At 44.1% G+C, this 13,907-nt stretch overlaps 1 protein-coding gene across 4 annotated transcripts in view; it reads left to right on the top strand.

Moving 5' to 3' along the window:
• The window catches only part of znf827 (zinc finger protein 827), a 360,579-nt gene that overhangs the window by 264,428 nt on the left and 82,244 nt on the right, over positions 1-13,907 (top strand). For all 4 annotated transcript variants that reach the window (XR_009655091.1, XM_060926541.1, XM_060926539.1 and 1 more), the window contains exon 6: positions 13,735-13,907. This exon is cut by the window's right edge and continues 67 nt beyond it. Coding sequence is in view for 3 of the 4 variants with exons in the window: in XM_060926541.1 (XP_060782524.1) it covers positions 13,735-13,907 (173 nt within the window). In the remaining variant the exon portion in view is untranslated. The remainder of the gene's footprint in view (positions 1-13,734) is intronic.

The raw sequence follows: 13,907 nt of genomic DNA, 5'->3' as shown, positions 1-13,907 counted from the left end.
GTAGAGTGAGTGTGTGAGAGAGAGAGATGTAGAGTGAGTGTGTGAGAGAGAGAGATGTAGAGTGAGTGTGTGTGAGAGAGAGAGATGTAGAGTGAGTGTGTGAGAGAGAGAGATGTAGAGTGAGTGTGTGAGAGAGAGGGAGAGAGATGTAGTGTGTGTGTGTGAGAGAGAGAGAGATGTAGAGTGAGTGTGTGTGTGAGAGAGAGAGGAGAGAGATGTAGAGTGTGTGTGTGAGAGAGAGATGTAGAGTGAGTGTGTGAGAGAGAGAGGGAGAGAGATGTAGAGTGAGTGTGTGAGAGAGAGAGATGTAGAGTGAGTGTGTGAGAGAGAGAGATGTAGAGTGAGTGTGTGAGAGAGAGAGATGTAGAGTGTGTGTGAGAGAGAGATGTAGAGTGAGTGTGTGAGAGAGAGAGATGTAGAGTGAGTGTGTGAGAGAGAGAGATGTAGAGTGAGTGTGTGTGAGAGAGAGCTGTAGAGTGAGTGTGTGAGAGAGAGAGATGTAGAGTGAGTGTGTCGAGAGAGAGAGATGTAGAGTGAGTGTGTGAGAGAGAGAGATGTAGAGTGAGTGTGTGAGAGAGAGAGATGTAGAGTGTGTGTGTGAGAGAGAGAGATGTAGAGTGAGTGTGTGAGAGAGAGATGTAGAGTGAGTGTGTGAGAGAGAGAGATGTAGAGTGAGTGTCGTGAGAGAGAGAGATGTAGAGTGAGTGTGTGAGAGAGAGAGATGTAGAGTGAGTGTGTGTGAGAGAGAGATGTAGAGAGTGTGTGTGAGAGAGAGAGATGTAGAGTGAGTCGTGATGAGAGAGAGAGAGATGTAGAGTGAGTGTGTGAGGAGAGAGAGATGTAGAGTGAGTGTGTGAGAGGGAGAGATGTAGAGTGAGTGTGTGTGAAGAGAGGAGATGTAGAGTGATGTGTGAGAGAGAGAGATGTAGAGTGAGTGTGTGAGAGAGAGAGATGTAGAGTGAGTGTGTGAGAGAGAGAGATGTAGAGTGAGTGTGTGAGAGAGAGGGAGATGTAGAGTGAGTGTGTGAGAGAGAGATGTAGAGTGTGTGTGAGAGAGAGAGATGTAGAGTGAGTGTGTGAGAGAGAGAGATGTAGAGTGAGTGTGAGAGATGTAGAGAGATGTAGAGTGAGTGTGTGAGAGAGAGAGATGTAGAGAGTGTGTGTGTGAGAGAGAGATGTAGAGTGAGTGTGTGAGAGAGAGAGATGTAGAGTGAGTGTGTGTGAGAGAGAGATGTAGAGTGAGTGTGTGTGAGAGAGAGATGTAGAGTGAGTGTGTGAGAGAGAGAGATGTAGAGTGAGTGTGTGTGAGAGAGAGATGTAGAGTGAGTGTGTGTGAGAGAGAGATGTAGAGTGAGTGTGAGAGAGATGTAGAGTGAGTGTGAGAGAGATGTAGAGTGAGTGTGTGAGAGAGAGAGATGTAGAGTGAGTGTGTGAGAGAGAGAGATGTAGAGTGAGTGTGTGAGAGAGAGAGATGTAGAGTGAGTGTGTGAGAGAGAGAGATGTAGTGTGTGTGTGAGAGAGAGAGATGTAGAGTGAGTGTGTGAGAGAGAGATGTAGAGTGAGTGTGTGAGAGAGAGAGATGTAGAGTGAGTGTGTGAGAGAGAGAGATGTAGAGTGAGTGTGTGTGAGAGAGAGATGTAGAGAGTGTGTGTGAGAGAGAGAGATGTAGAGTGAGTGTGTGAGAGAGAGAGATGTAGAGTGAGTGTGTGAGAGAGAGAGAGATGTAGAGTGAGTGTGTGAGAGAGAGAGAGATGTAGAGTGAGTGTGTGAGAGAGAGATGTAGAGTGAGTGTGTGTGAGAGAGATGTAGAGAGTGTGTGTGAGAGAGAGAGATGTAGAGTGAGTGTGTGAGAGAGAGAGATGTAGAGTGAGTGTGTGAGAGAGAGAGATGTAGAGTGAGTGTGTGAGAGAGAGAGGGAGAGAGATGTAGAGTGAGTGTGTGAGAGAGAGAGATGTAGAGTGTGTGTGAGAGAGAGAGAGATGTAGAGTGAGTGTGTGAGAGAGAGAGGGAGAGTGAGTGTGTGAGAGAGAGAGATGTAGAGTGTGTGTGTGAGAGAGAGAGATGTAGAGTGAGTGTGTGAGAGAGAGAGGGAGAGAGATGTAGAGTGAGTGTGTGAGAGAGAGAGATGTAGAGTGAGTGTGAGAGAGAGAGGGAGAGAGATGTAGTGTGTGTGTGTGTGAGAGAGAGAGAGATGTAGAGTGAGTGTGTGTGTGAGAGAGAGAGGGAGAGAGATGTAGAGTGTGTTGTGTGAGGAGAGATGTAGAGTGAGTGTGTGAGAGAGAGAGGAGAGAGATGTAGAGTGAGTGTGTGAGAGAGAGAGATGTAGAGTGAGTGTGAGAGAGAGAGGGAGAGAGATGTAGTGTGTGTGTGTGTGTGAGAGAGAGAGAGAGATGTAGAGTGAGTGTGAGAGAGAGAGGAGAGAGATGTAGAGTGTGTGTGTGTGAGAGAGAGAGGGAGAGAGATGTAGAGTGTGTGTGTGAGAGAGAGAGAGGGAGAGAGATGTAGTGTGTGTATGTGTGTGTGTGTGTGTGAGAGAGAGATGTAGAGTGAGTGTGAGAGAGAGAGGAGAGAGATGTAGTGTGTGTGTGTGTGAGAGAGAGAGGGAGAGAGATGTAGTGTGTGTGTGTGAGAGAGAGATGTAGAGTGTGTGTGTGAGAGAGAGAGAGAGAGAGAGAGATGTAGAGTGAGTGTGAGAGAGAGAGGGAGAGAGATGTAGAGTGTGTGTGTGTGAGAGAGAGAGGGAGAGAGATGTAGAGTGTGTGTGTGAGAGAGAGAGAGAGAGAGAGAGGGAGAGAGATGTAGTGTGTGTGTGTGTGTGTGTGTGTGTGTGTGAGAGAGAGAGATGTAGAGTGAGTGTGAGAGAGAGAGGGAGAGAGATGTAGAGTGAGTGTGAGAGAGAGAGGGAGAGAGATGTAGAGTGTGTGTGTGTGAGAGAGAGAGGGTGAGAGATGTAGTGTGTGTGTGTGTGAGAGAGAGATGTAGAGTGAGTGTGAGAGAGAGAGGGAGAGAGATGTAGAGTGTGTGTGTGTGAGAGAGAGAGGGAGAGAGATGTAGTGTGTGTGTGTGAGAGAGAGATGTAGAGTGTGTGTGTGAGAGAGAGAGATGTAGTGTGTGTGTGAGAGAGAGAGATGTAGAGTGTGTGTGAGAGAGAGAGAGGTAGAGTGTGTGTGAGAGAGGGAGATGTAGTGTGTGTGTGTGTGTGTGAGAGAGAGAGAGATGTAGTGTGTGTGTGTGTGTGTGTGTGAGAGAGAGAGATGTAGTGTGTGTGTGTGTGTGTGTGAGAGAGAGAGATGTAGTGTGTGTGTGTGAGAGAGAGAGATGTAGTGTGTGTGTGAGAGAGAGATGTAGAGTGAGTGTGTGTGTGTGTGTGTGTGTGTGTGTGTGTGTGTGTGAGAGAGAGAGAGTGATGTAGTGTGTGTGTGTGAGAGAGAGAGAGATGTAGAGTGTGTGTCTGTGAGAGAGGGAGAAAGTGTGTGTGTGTCTGTGAGAGAGGGAGAAAGTGTGTGTGTGTGTGAGAGAGAGGGAGTAAGTGTGTGTGTGTGTGTGTGTGTGTGTGAGAGAGGGAGTAAGTGTGTGTGTGTGTGTGAGTGAGAGAGAGGGAGAAAGTGTGTGTGTGTGAGAGAGAGGGAGAAAGTAAGCGTGTGTGTCCCTTGTGTGACCCCAGCCATGGTGTTGGCTCCAGGCCCCTTATTAAAGGATTAGCAGGCTGCTGGTTGTCCGTGTGGCATTGCCTCCTCCAGAGCCCGACACCTGGACACACACACACACTGTACTCAGGCTATCTAGGTCAGAGTCAGACATAAACACAGGGACACAGTACCAAGCTCCACCCACCAACACACTGCTCCACTGACTGGGCGGGGATCAGAGTCAGTCCCTGCTAGCCCCGCCCACCAGTGCAGAGATGAACGCAGATGGCATCGACCCTCCTGTTATTTATAGCGGCTGTTTGTCTAACCTTTTGAACCGATCTGATAAGAAGGGAAAGGTTGCAGCACACAATGAAAAAAAACTCTAGAAGGATCACATTTTTCCCGTCCCTCTCCAAGTCTGTCCCTGTCCCTCTCCAAGTCTCTGTCTCTGTCCCTCTCCAAGTCTGTCCCTGTCCCTCTCCAAGTCTGTCCCTGTCCCTCTCCAAGTCTCTGTCCCTCTCCAAGTCTCTGTCCCTCTCCAAGTCCAAGTCTCTGTCCCTCTCCAAGTCCATGTCCCTGTCCCTCTCCAAGTCCAAGTCTCTGTCCCTCTCCAAGTCCATGTCCCTGTCCCTCTCCAAGTCTGTCCCTGTCCCTCTCCAAGTCTCTGTCTCTGTCCCTCTCCAAGTCCATGTCCCTGTCCCTCTCCAAGTCTGTCTCTGTCCCTCTCCAAGTCTCTGTCCCTCTCCAAGTCTCTGTCTCTGTCCCTCTCCAAGTCTCTGTCTCTGTCCCTCTCCTTTTCCATGTCCCTGTCCCTCTCCAAGTCTGTCCCTGTCCCTCTCCAAGTCTCTGTCTCTGTCCCTCTCCAAGTCTCTGTCCCTGTCCCTCTCCAAGTCCCTGTCCCTCTCCAAGTCTCTGTCCCTCTCCAAGTCCATGTCCCTCTCCCTGTCCCTCTCCAAGTCTCTGTCCATGTCCCTCTCCAAGTCTCTGTCCCTGTCCCTCTCCATGTCCCTCTCCAAGTCCCTCTCCAAGTCTCTGTCCCTGTCCCTCTCCAAGTCCCTGTCCATGTCCCTCTCCCTCTCCATGTCCCTCTCGAAGTCTCTGTCCCTGTCCCACTCCAAAGCCCTGTCCCTGTCCCTCTCCATGTCCCTCTCCAAGTCTCTGTCCCTCTCCAAGTCTCTGTCCCTCTCCCTCTCCAAGTCCCTCTCCAAGTCCCTGTCCATGTCCCTCTCCCTCTCCATGTCCCTCTCGAAGTCTCTGTCCCTGTCCCACTCCAAAGCCCTGTCCCTGTCCCTCTCCAAGTCCCTGTCCATCTCCCTCCCTCTCGCTCAGGGCGACTGCAGACCTTTTTATTTTCTGATATCAGGACGGTTGACGAGCAATTTTTCATTAAGACACCTACTGAAGCGCAGGACCTCTTTATGTGCTCTTCATCGCGTTGGTATCTGTTTCCTTCCTCGTTTTTGCTTAAGTGGACCTGAGAATGTTCTAGATGCTGAGGTGACTGAACCTCCACTCAGCAGGAATTCGGTTTATTTCGTATCGTGTGCTTGGGCTGTCAGAACGAAGCTCAAACACATCCACAATATTCACATATTTAATGGGAAACAACACGTTTCCCCCAAAGGAAAAAAAAATGTGTGTGTGTGTGTGTGTGTACAACCCCAATTCCAAAAAAGTTGGGACAAAGTACAAATTGTAAATAAAAACGGAATGCAATAATTTACAAATCTCAAAAACTGATATTGTATTCACAATAGAACATAGACAACATATCAAATGTCGAAAATGAGACATTTTGAAATTTCATGCCAAATATTGGCTCATTTGAAATTTCATGACAGCAACACATCTCAAAAAAGTTGGGACAGGGGCAATAAGAGGCTGGAAAAGTTAAAGGTACAAAAAAGGAACAGCTGGAGGACCAAATTGCAACTCATTAGGTCAATTGGCAATAGGTCATTAACATGACACGGTATAAAAAGAGCATCTTGGAGTGGCAGCGGCTCTCAGAAGTAAAGATGGGAAGAGGATCACCAATCCCCCTAATTCTGTGCCGACAAATAGTGGAGCAATATCAGAAAGGAGTTTGACAGTGTAAAATTGCAAAGAGTTTGAACATATCATCATCTACAGTGCAGAATATCATCAAAAGATTCAGAGAATCTGGAAGAATCTCTGTGCGTAAGGGTCAAGGCCGGAAAACCATACTGGGTGCCCGTGATCTTCGGGCCCTTAGACGGCACTGCATCACATACAGGCATGCTTCTGTATTGGAAATCACAAAATGGGCTCAGGAATATTTCCAGAGAACATTATCTGTGAACACAATTCACCGTGCCATCCGCCGTTGCCAGCTAAAACTCTATAGTTCAAAGAAGAAGCCGTATCTAAACATGATCCAGAAGCGCAGACGTCTTCTCTGGGCCAAGGCTCATTTAAAATGGACTGTGGCAAAGTGGAAAACTGTTCTGTGGTCAGACAAATCAAAATTTGAAGTTCTTTTTGGAAATCAGGGACGCCGTGTCATTCGGACTAAAGAGGAGAAGGACGACCGAAGTTGTTATCAGCGCTCAGTTCTGAAGCCTGCATCTCTGATGGTATGGGGTTGCATTAGTGCGTGTGGCATGGGCAGCTTACACATCTGGAAAGACACCATCAATGCTGAAAGGTATATCCAGGTTCTAGAGCAACATATGCTCCCATCCACACGACGTCTCTTTCAGGGAAGGCTTTGCATTTTCCAACATGACAATGCCAAACCTCATACTGCATCAATTACAGCATCATGGCTGCGTAGAAGAAGGGTCCGGGTACTGAACTGGCCAGCCTGCAGTCCAGATCTTTCACCCATAGAAAACATTTGGCGCATCATAAAACAGAAGATACGACAAAAAAGACCTAAGACAGTTGAGCAACTAGAATCCTACATTAGACAAGAATGGGTTAACATTCCTATCCCTAAACTTGAGCAACTTGTCTCCTCAGTCCCCAGACGTTTACAGACTGTTGTAAAGAGAAAAGGGGATGTCTCACAGTGGGAAACATGGCCTTGTCCCAACTTTTTTGGAATCGGGGTTGTGTATATATATAGGCTGATTGGACTGAGTGAGTAAACACGTGCCATTTACAGCTCAGAGTTTTCACGTATTTAACAAATTATGGACCCTCACGTAACAGTAAGTACGTGTGTGATATCGCAGGTGAGAAGCGAGGCGTTTATTACAGTCACGTGTTTTCCTGTCAGTGTAAACAGTGGAATGGTGGTTTATTGAGGATGTAGTGAAGGACGTTGTTCTGAAAGGTTACTGTTAGCCGTTCCTGTAGTGAGTGTATCGAGGGAACTGGAAGCCAGTTTCAGGATCCCTTACGTAACGCGAGTGATAACAGGAACCAGCTTGTTCTGTGGATGTTCCACAACGTTAAATGTAACTATAAATGGTTAAAAGTACGACATGTCATTCTTTAATAAATCAGATTATTATACACACGATACTTTTTCGTTGGAATAAAAACATGGGTTCTATTCCCTTCTAGTGGGTTTAATTCATTTGGTTTGATAGCATGCAATATTGTTAGCATATCGCTTACCCTGCGTGTATTACGTCCCTCTACCTAACGGAGAACGAGCGTCGAGTATTGTTTGATATCGCGTGGTTGTCAAGACATGACGTCACACGTCGGAGACGTAAAACTTCCACACTAGCGAGTGAGCAACTGTGACAATTTGTAAACAAACATGGCCGCCAGGTTTGCTTCGTTAAATACGGAAGATTTTGAGAGAATTTTGAAAGACGCGTCAAACACCCGAAAGGAATGTGTATGTATATAATAATAATAATATTGGCTGGCTTTTTTTCATGGTATATCAGATATATTCCATTCAGCTACTCGTCTTCGACGCGTTCAGTATCATGCTCGCTGAATGGAATAAATCTGATATACCATGAAAAAAAGCCAGCCAATGATATTTAAATATTGTTGATGGGTAAATTGCCAGTTATTGGGATGGGATAAAACACTAAGCGGTTATTGTTCAAAAAACAGTCCATGCTAGTCAGACCCCAAAAGGTGATTATTATTATTATTATTATTATTATTAGGGCTCGACATTAACGGTTGTCCGCTTGTCCGGGACAAGTGATCCTTTATGTCGGACAAGTTCATCGTCTCATTTACTTGTCCGATTGGACAAGTGCCAAAATACGCCGATATTCGGGTTACATATCAAATTTATCAGTTTATTCACATGATTTCCGAAGCATCTCACTCGACATATTTTGATGAATCGCCGGATGTTTCTCTTCGGAAAGCGCGATGTGCGCATGCGCAATATTCCACTTGCGAAACCGGCCAATACCGCTTCGTGTATTTGAGCTGAAAAGTAAACGGTCGTTTACCAGACCCTCCAGGATTTCGCGATGTTGCGATTTGCAACTTCAACGCAAATTCAACCAATCCCTGCGAATTCAGGGCGGTGTTGCGATTATATCCAATCACCGCAACTTTCCTGCTAATTTGACCAATCGTTGGCGTCAGGAGAAACTGCCTGCACACAGTACTAGTATTAATAGTTTTTTTTTTCTTACATGAAAGCTGAGGCATTTATATTATATTTTAAGGTAACTTCATGTTGTGCTGTGAGGTTCTCTGCACTTTAACTTTTGAACCAACAGGAGCATTTGGATAAGTAAAGCCTATTTTTCTGCATTTTTGTCGTCCTGGTTATCTTTTATATTGGTAAAGTTGTTTATAGGACCATTTCTCAGTGTCTTTGTTTTTTTAATCAATAGTTTTTCAGTAATAACGTAATATTTAACATATCACTCAATTTTAATCACAAAAAGAGAAAATCGCAACAATTTCTCGCAACTTTCACTTCCTCCCGCAATGTAATCGCAATAAAAACCTCAAGAACACCGCAACTTTCATCGCAACCATTAAATACCATACAGGAGCCACAATGAATAATTAAACAATTATTAATCAGTGGAGGATATATATTCAAAGTTAATAATTTAAAAATGAAAATATACTGTATAATTTTAATTTTCTGGTTTTCAATTTCTCATAAATTAATGATTGATGGAGTCCAATTTTTTTTTTCTGCAGTGAATAGATTGTGTTAAAGTAATCCTGGTGAAATTAGTTTATTACAAATAGTTTGTGTTTTTTTTGTTTGTTTTTTTCCTCAAATTTTTCTTCGGACAAGTCGACTTCACATTCGGACAAGTAAACTTCCTTTCAACTTGCCCGACAGGACACGTGGTTTCAAAAGTTAATGTAGAGCCCTGTTATACCAACACGGTCTGAAGTGTGATTCCACTGAGACCACAGCAATTTGCCAACGATTAAAATGTTTACTATCCTGACAAATGACACGTCTCACTTTTTAACTATTTATAATGTTAGAACATCCTCGAGACAAGGTAGTTCTTGATATCATTTACATTACAGCAATTTAATGTGCCTTCTCACTCATTTTATATTTATATATACAGTGGTGCTTGAAAGTTTGTGAACCCTTTAGAATTTTCTATATTTCTGCATAAATATGACCTAAAACATGGTACTGAGAATATTCTATCCACATTTACTGGATATAAGCAATTGTGCGCTCTGATTGGCTACTCTACTACTAGTATATCAGCTCATATACCATGAGTAGAGAAAAACAAAATGGTGGAGCGTGTTGCTGAACCAACCGAGGACGAAATAAAAACTCGAAAACAAAACCTCACCAAAAAAAAAAAGTTTTCCATGTTTCATCGACGTTTTCATAAACGATGACTGATAGGGCACAGATGAGATCGTGGGGTTTTTCCGTTGCTTAGTCACATGACAGCATGTTTGTGTGTGTTTGGTTTTTGGTGTCTCATATGAGACGCATGTGTTAGTCATGTGACTAAGAAACAGAAAAACCCCATGATCTCATCTGTGCCCTATCAGTCATCGTTGTCACTGCTGAACCCGATCCAGGCTTGAGAGGAACCACGTTTGGTTGACTTGGCCGATTCCTTTCCGCGCATTCACACACACACTCACATTCACACCTACGGTCAATTTAGAGTCACCAGTTAACCTAACCTGCATGTCTTTGGACTGTGGGGGAAACCGGAGCACCCGGAGGAAACCCACGCGGACACGGGGAGAACATGCAAACTCCGCACAGAAAGGCCCTCGCTGGCCCCGGGGCTCGAACCCAGGACCTTCTTGCTGTGAGGCGACAGCGCTAACCACTACACCACCATATCAATAAACTTAAGCAACTTCTTTCATAAATGTTAAACATCTTCTCACAGAAAACACCACCACATCAACGATTACGCTTTTTTCTTGGGTAAACAACAACACGTTTATTATCAGCCTTGGATTATTTGTGGCGCGGCCGCTGTACAAGTCCCTGTGTGTTTGCTGTTACCATAGAAACCATAACGTACTAGAAGAAGTGCATGAACATAAACGTATTATTTGTTACAAGCGAAACTCCAGCCAGAGCTTCTGTTACGGAAAACCACTGCAGTACGAGAGGAATAAAACACTTCAGGAAGCATGACGGTAACTCGGCTTCATGACTCCGCCCCGTCGTTGATTATTTTCCTCTAAGAACATGTCCATAAGTGTTTTATTCCTGACATAACAAAACACTTTAACACGCTGACTGAAAAATATTGTGTGCCACAGACGGAGAGACGATTCCTAAATATGACGGAAAGCATCGAGTGTTGGCGTAATCCCGTCGTTGTGTTCAGCAGACACACACGCACGCTGAAAATCTGCTCCTAATACATTCCTCATCCAGAGCAGGAGTTTGTCTGACTCAGTGTTAAAATGATTTGAGAAATGAGTCTGGAATATAATGAGCAGCGCCAACACCGAGACTTGGCGAGCTCCGTTCTTGTTTGATATCCCGTATGCAGAGATAAGATAATTACACGTCGTCTGCCTGCTTCAGGAACACAGACGCATTGTTCCTTCTCATGGTAGCAGGATGAACACCTCCAGCTTTTTTCCTCCATCAGGGAGATGTGAGGAGAGCTCCGAGTCATCCTGACAGACTTCCGGCTCGTCTTTTAGAGCTCGAGCTCTGCATCATGTTGATCAAGTGAAATCAGGTCTCATCTGAAGGTTTAATCATCAAGCGGATCCATGTGACGTTGTGATGTTCACTCATGTGACTCAGTCATCTGGAGTAACGCTGAAGAGTTCATGGAGAGAGATCAAGGGCGATTTGCCAGCGCTGAGTGAACGCTGATTTGCCTCTGGTCTTTGAGAACTGACTGACTTGAGAATCAGGGCATTAGATAACATTCAGTAAAAACCCTGATATCTTCATCATCCCAGTGTTGTTTTCGACGTCCATTATAATGGAGTTCTTTATAAAAGAGAAAGAAAATGTGGCCGAATACTATTTTTGGAGACGGGAGGATACCAATTCTTCTTTTCCACAAGCGATACTGATGCTTTGAGTATCAGCTGATATCAATACCAGGCTGATCGATACTGATATGAGTACTAGGCTGATCGATAATGATACTTTGAATATCAGCTGATATCAATACCAGGCTGATCAATACTGATGCTTTGAGTATCAGCTGATATCAATACCAGGCTGATCGATACTGATATCAATACCAGGCTGATCGATACTGATGCTTTGAGTATCGGCTGATATCAATACCAGGCTGATCGATACTGATGCTTTGAGTATCGGCTGATATCAATACCAGGCTGATCGATACTGATATCAATACCAGGCTGATCGATACTGATATCAATACCAGGCTGATCGATATTGATATCAATACCAGGCTGATCGATACTGATGCTTTGAGTATCGGTTGATATCAATACCAGGCTGATCGATACTGATGCTTTGAGTATCGGCTGATATCAATACCAGGCTGATCGATACTGATATCAATACCAGGCTGATCGATACTGATGCTTTGAGTATCAGCTGATATCAATACCAGGCTGATTGATACTGATATCAATACCAGGCTGATCGATACTGATATCGATACCAGGCTGATCGATACTGATGCTTTGAGTATCAGCTGATATCAATACCAGGCTGATCGATACTGATGCTTTGAGTATCGGCTGATATCAATACCAGGCTGATCGATACTGATATCAATACCAGGCTGATCGATACTGATGCTTTGAGTATCAGCTGATATCAATACCAGGCTGATTGATACTGATATCAATACCAGGCTGATCGATACTGATATCGATACCAGGCTGATCGATACTGATGCTTTGAGTATCGGTTGATATCAATACCAGGCTGATCGATACTGATGCTTTGAGTATCGGCTGATATCAATACCAGGCTGATCGATACTGATATCAATACCAGGCTGATCGATACTGATGCTTTGAGTATCAGCTGATATCAATACCAGGCTGATTGATACTGATATCAATACCAGGCTGATCGATACTGATATCGATACCAGGCTGATCGATACTGATGCTTTGAGTATCAGCTGATATCAATACCAGGCTGATCGATACTGATGTTTTGAGTATCGGCTGATATCAATACCAGGCTGATCGATACTGATATCAATACCAGGCTGATCGATACTGATGCTTTGAGTATCGGCTGATATCAATACCAGGCTGATCGATACTGATATCAATACCAGGCTGATCGATACTGATGCTTTGAGTATCAGCTGATATCAATACCAGGCTGATTGATACTGATATCAATACCAGGCTGATCGATACTGATATCGATACCAGGCTGATCGATACTGATGCTTTGAGTATCAGCTGATATCAATACCAGGCTGATCGATACTGATGTTTTGAGTATCGGCTGATATCAATACCAGGCTGATCGATACTGATATCAATACCAGGCTGATCGATACTGATGCTTTGAGTATCGGCTAATATCAATACCAGGCTGATCGATACTGATGTTTTGAGTATCGGCTGATATCAATACCAGGCTGATCGATACTGATATCAATACCAGGCTGATCGATACTGATGCTTTGAGTATCGGCTGATATCAATACCAGGCTGATCGATACTGATATCAATACCAGGCTGATCGATACTGATGCTTTGAGTATCGGCTAATATCAATACCAGGCTGATCGATACTGATATCAATACCAGGCTGATCGATACTGATGCTTTGAGTATCGGCTGATATCAATACCAGGCTGATCGATACTGATATCAATACCAGGCTGATCGATACTGATGCTTTGAGTATCGGCTGATATCAATACCAGGCTGATCGATACTGATATCAATACCAGGCTGATCGAGACTGATTAGAAATTTATTTTTAATTTGTTTTATATCATATCTACATGAACATTAGCTTGTCTGCACATAAGGCCGAGGAGTTGCCATGGCGTCTGTCGTCCACAATTCCGTTAAATCGTGTCTCCGTCAGTTCTCTACGGATTTCCATGCTGACTGTTTTGTTTGAAAGAACTCATCACTCATCGTGTTGTCAAATTTTTGTGAACAAATTAGTCATTCGTTCACCTTCACACGTTTTCTTCTGACTAGAATTGTATTGCCTCTCTCATTTATCCTGCGAATTCAGTTCTGATCGATGTTTTGGTCGTTGTGATTGTTCTGATGGCAGGCCAGATGAGCTCCTACGGCCTTGACGTTCCGGTTATTTTTTTCACAGAAAACAAAACAGCAGCTTTTATATTCAGTTAAGCTCAAAAGTACCAACATCATTAACATTACAGATATAAATAATGATAAAATATGAATCTGAATTTCAAATAAATCTTAACAGAAAGGAAGTTATACTGCTTACTGGATCGGGTTTAATTTTTTTTTCCCCTGAAAGCGAGCAAGCCAGGATAATCAACTGAAACTTGCTCTTTATTTATGGTGAGAAAATAACTTAAAAATCCGAGGCGTATGACGTATTAACGGGAACTGTGTTTGTCGCGTGCTGTGATACTGGTATCTGACTGGTGCATTTTTTTTTCCTTTAACCAAAAGTTAAAAATGCATTTTATTTTATTTTATTTTATTTTATTGTATCTTGTTTTTATCTCACTCATTAACCACTCATTAATCTCTTCCTCTTTGGCGTTTTTTCCAGAGAACAGCAAAGACACCTGTCTCCAGAAAGTGACGGTAAAGGCGGAGCCCATGGAGGTGGACCCACCCTCGGAAGTGGCTCCGCCTCCTTCTCACCTGCTAGGCTTCAGCACTTTAGGGGCATGCGAGAAGAAGGAGCCAATGGCTGGCCTTCCGGAGCCTCTGCCCCGCCCC

This window comes from Neoarius graeffei, chromosome 7 (genome assembly GCF_027579695.1).
Source record: "Neoarius graeffei isolate fNeoGra1 chromosome 7, fNeoGra1.pri, whole genome shotgun sequence".
Classification (NCBI taxonomy): domain Eukaryota; kingdom Metazoa; phylum Chordata; class Actinopteri; order Siluriformes; family Ariidae; genus Neoarius; species Neoarius graeffei.
This window is presented reverse-complemented; position numbering and strand designations above follow the sequence as displayed.